Source organism: Cornus florida, unplaced genomic scaffold, assembly GCF_030987335.1.
Source record: "Cornus florida cultivar Cherokee Brave unplaced genomic scaffold, ASM3098733v1 CherokeeBrave_3.0.0_Hap2_Chr10, whole genome shotgun sequence".
NCBI classification, from domain to species: domain Eukaryota; kingdom Viridiplantae; phylum Streptophyta; class Magnoliopsida; order Cornales; family Cornaceae; genus Cornus; species Cornus florida.
Window position 1 is genome coordinate 34,696,693 of NW_026775580.1, and position 4,128 is coordinate 34,700,820.

A 4,128-nucleotide genomic window follows, 5' to 3' on the forward strand; every position below is an offset into this window, starting at 1 on the left:
GGTTTTTGGCCGTTTTGACCTCTGTTTCCACTTTCGTCCTCTTTGAGCTTCGTGGCTTCATGGAAGGTCACATTGGTGTTTTAGAGATGGTTTATATCTCTAAAGACCTTGGTTTCATCTTTTGCTTCCACATTTCGGATTCGTTATCGGGTCAACTTTCGGTTCATTACTGACGCACCGGGTTGAAAAACTTGGGCCGTCACAGAATAAATTATTACTTTTGATACGCCTTACAAAAAAAATTAAAAATACCAAAAAAAGCTATCTGAGATGAATAAATTAATTTTTTTATTGATTAAATTATCTATTTTGACACAACAAAAAGAAAAAAAGTATAGTAATAATAATAATAAAAAAGGGTTTTCTTGAATAAATTATTTTTTTGACAGGACCCAAAAAATATGTTATTTCATAGGAACCAAAAAAAAAAAAAAGAGTAAACCAAAAAATGAATTATCTCTTTTGAAATATATATATATATATATATATTAAAGTTTATAGTATAAAGCATATTTATAATATTATATCATTTTTTATTTATGATATGGTCTCGCTAATTTTATTCTTTTTGGCCCCTTTTTTTAATTTTTATTTACAAAAGGTAAGAAGGGTTAACAGTTAGATTAGTAGGTGCAGAAAGTCGATGTGACACTGTGCAGAAAGTCGATGTGACACTACAAAATTTACCGTGGCACTAACCCACCGAACTATAAAGCATCTGCAACCCTTATTGCTTCACCGAATTGTTCTTACCGACAAGTGCCTTGCCTACAATTGTCACATGTATATCATTATATTGGGACGTTCAAAATTACTAGTTTCCTGCCAAATAACATTAATATATCTCTCTATAGGTGGCTGCTGGGATGAACTAATGTTACAGTGGGTCCAACTTAAGCCAACTAAGGTACCCTCTGCATGAATTTATAAGCAGCTGGACGCATTTATGACATCGTTGATAACGATTGGAGGTCTATAAATAATACTCATACTTACCGAGAGAGTACGCAATACTCAAGGTCACAGATTAGAACTTCATATCTCCTTGCCAGCAAAATCTCTCTCTCTCTCTCTCTCTCTCTCTCTCTCTCTCTGACACACACACACACACAAGCTCACATGGAAAAACTGAAGTCATCCCTGCAGCCCCCAACTTATGGAAACCTAATCACAGTTCTCAGCATTGATGGAGGTGGAATAAGAGGGATCATCCCTGGAACCATCCTCAGCTTTCTGGAGTCTGAGCTTCAAGTAGGTTACACTTTTTAAGCTTTTAGTGTCAAAAGAATGGCATTTCCTTGATAACACATGTAGAGTTATTAATTCCAATAAAAGTTGTTATTGTGCAGCCTTTCTTCATGCTTATTAATTTCCATGCCATTCAGATTACATATATATATATATAATTGAATAGATATAGCAACGTACTGTTGGTTATCATAATCTATCTAGTATTAACTCAACTTGGCGGGTAATTTGATCATGTATGTTGCAGAAGCTGGATGGTGAGGATGCAAGAATTGCAGATTATTTTGATATTATTGCAGGGACTAGCACAGGTGGACTTGTTGCTGCCATGCTAACTGTACCGAACGAAAAGAATCGCCCTTTGTTTGTAGCCAAGGATATCAAAGACTTTTATCTTGAACACTGCCCTAAAATTTTCCCACAAGTCAGGTAATCATGCATATTAACAAATTTTATGGTAATTATTTATGGTGATATATGATAAATCATATGTATGGTTGCTAATTAACATTGTTGAACTTTAATTCAATTTCAAACAACAGTTTTCCATTTCCTCGTATTAAAAAGATAATCAAAGCACTGTCAGGACCAAAATACGATGGGAAGTATCTCCATAACATCATTCAGGAAAAACTAGGAAACAAGCGATTGCACCAGACATTGACTAATGTTGTAATACCAACATTTGACATCAAGAGACTCCAACCAACCATCTTTTCTACATATGAGGTTAATTATCCTAATAATGTCTTCTTAATTTAAATTTTCTTCAGCGAAATCTAAAGGTGCACTATGGTTGAATTGATCGAACACTGATGGTTTTTTTACATACTTTAATTGCGTTTAGGTGCAGAACAAACCAAGCTTGGATGCTTTACTCTCCGATATTTGCATTTCAACCTCAGCAGCACCAACTTATCTTCCTGCACACTATTTCGAAACCAATGACCTTGCAGGAGAAGTGAGACAATTTAACCTAATTGATGGTGGTGTTGCAGCAAATAATCCGGTATGTATTAATTTGATCTATGAGGCCTTATTTAACACTATTCAATTATTTATTTATTTATTTATTTATTTTTATTTTTTATTTTTTTACAATGTAATGTTTCAGACGTTGGTTGCAATTGGTGAAGTAACAAAGCAGATCATACAGAAAAATCCCGGGTTCTTTCTTATCGAAGAAATGGACTATGGCAGGTTATTGGTTATATCCTTGGGAACTGGCTCATTCGAAGCAGAAGAGAAATACATTGCAGAAAAAGTGGCTAAGTGGGGTATATTAGGGTGGTTAACCACCGGTGGTTCCACCCCAGTGGTAGATGTGTTTACTCAAGCTAGTGCTGATATGGTTGATTTCCACCTTTCTGTGGTTTTTCAAGCCCTTCGCTCCGAAAAGAATTACCTCCGCATTCAAGTATGCATCTACATTCACGTCAAAGTAAAAATTTAGTGATACAATATTCTAATAGAAATCAAATTTTTAAGTTACATTTTTTTTTTCATATTTTGTCAACTAACACATTAATGTTGGAATTGATGAATTAAAAATTACAGGATGACTCATTAAATGGGATAGTGTCTTCTGTTGATATAGCTACTACGGAAAATTTAAACGAGCTTGTAAAAGTTGGTGAAAGGTTGCTAAAGAAACCAATTTCGAGAGTAAATTTGGAGACTGGCATGGTTGAGTCCTCTGAGCATGAGACTAATGAAGAGGCTCTGAGAAGGTATATGGATCATCTTAACTATAGATTTTTACTATGGAGTTCGCTTTAACAATTCTAACAAAATAATGATCTTGCAGGTTTGCAAAACTACTCTCCAAAGAGAGGCAACTGCGTGATATTAAATCACCACATTAACAAGTTGCAAATTGCAAAATAGCTATTTTAAGATAGTGGTTTATAAGTGTTGTATATATTCTCGGTTAGTGGTGAAAGCTATTCCTTGTATTTTTTTTCCTTTTCTTTTTTTGTTTTTTGTTTTTTGTTTTTTGTTTTTCTGTTTTTTTTTGTGTGTGTGTGTGTTTTGCTTGTTCTTCTTTAGTAAAGCCCCAATATATGGAACCACTCTCTATTCTTTGTGACTATTGAATAAGTAGTACGTATAGACTTCTAATTAATATCGTGCGTGCGAGTAATAAGAAAAGATGAAGGAAAAAAAGTGAAAAACTAATCTTAGATTAGCTCTATTTTTATTATACACATTATTATATATGTAGCACCATCAAATATATGTGATGTTAATTCATATTACATCATTGGAATATATTCGTATTTTAATAACCTAAAATGACTTCGATTCCAATAAGTTAGTTCAAATTCGAATTGCTCATTTTACCTAACAAGAGTCCGCTTGTCCGAATAAATAGACTATTCTCTGCATTTAAAAATTCGTATTCAAATTTTGCACCTTTATCCTAACCACTAACCACAAACCTTCTTCCCCAATATAATACGAAAACACAACAATTTTTGCTGTTTATTATAAAGCATACTCAAATGATGTCACTGGGGTTAATAGAATGAATTGAGGTTTTGATAAACAAGAACCATTGACCCTCTTCTCAAAAATGATAGAAACAAATGTGCATTTCCTATTTTGAATTATCCAAGATCTCACTCAATAATAGCAGTAAAAACAGATAAAAGTATACACACATTAACGAATGAGATTTAAGTGATTTAGGCAAGTTACCAACATTCACTGACAACAAATAACTCATCTTTTTTCCAATATCAGGATTACGGACTCACAATCTCTTCCTTTTACAATCCTCTTTCTCTCAGTCTTCACATTTTTCTTCTCTCTACAGTATTCTTTCAACCTCATCTTTACTTATAGAGTTTTCAATTATCAAAAAATTACCACATCAAT

The 4,128-nt window shown here is 33.4% G+C and overlaps 1 protein-coding gene across 1 annotated transcript; it reads left to right on the plus strand.

The window, feature by feature from the left end:
* The first annotated feature begins 1,063 nt into the window (after positions 1–1,063).
* On the plus strand, positions 1,064–3,477 carry LOC132278812 (patatin-like protein 2). Its single transcript, XM_059780710.1, has 7 exons — positions 1,064–1,251; positions 1,496–1,677; positions 1,791–1,977; positions 2,096–2,257; positions 2,363–2,665; positions 2,806–2,978; positions 3,056–3,477. The coding sequence occupies exons 1-7, from the start codon at positions 1,120–1,122 to the stop codon at positions 3,111–3,113; spliced, it is 1,197 nt and encodes a 398-aa protein (XP_059636693.1). The 5' UTR covers positions 1,064–1,119; the 3' UTR covers positions 3,114–3,477.
* Positions 3,478–4,128: the final 651 nt, after the last annotated feature.

Bases quoted from the DNA above. Each gene is read 5' to 3' on its own strand.
- LOC132278812 (XM_059780710.1), top strand. From the start codon at position 1,120: ATGGAAAAACTGAAGTCATCCCTGCAGCCCCCAACTTATGGAAACCTA. The intron at 1,678-1,790 runs GTAATCATGCAT...TTCAAACAACAG, and splicing joins AAAATTTTCCCACAAGTCAG to TTTTCCATTTCCTCGTATTA. The intron at 2,258-2,362 runs GTATGTATTAAT...GTAATGTTTCAG, and splicing joins GTGTTGCAGCAAATAATCCG to ACGTTGGTTGCAATTGGTGA.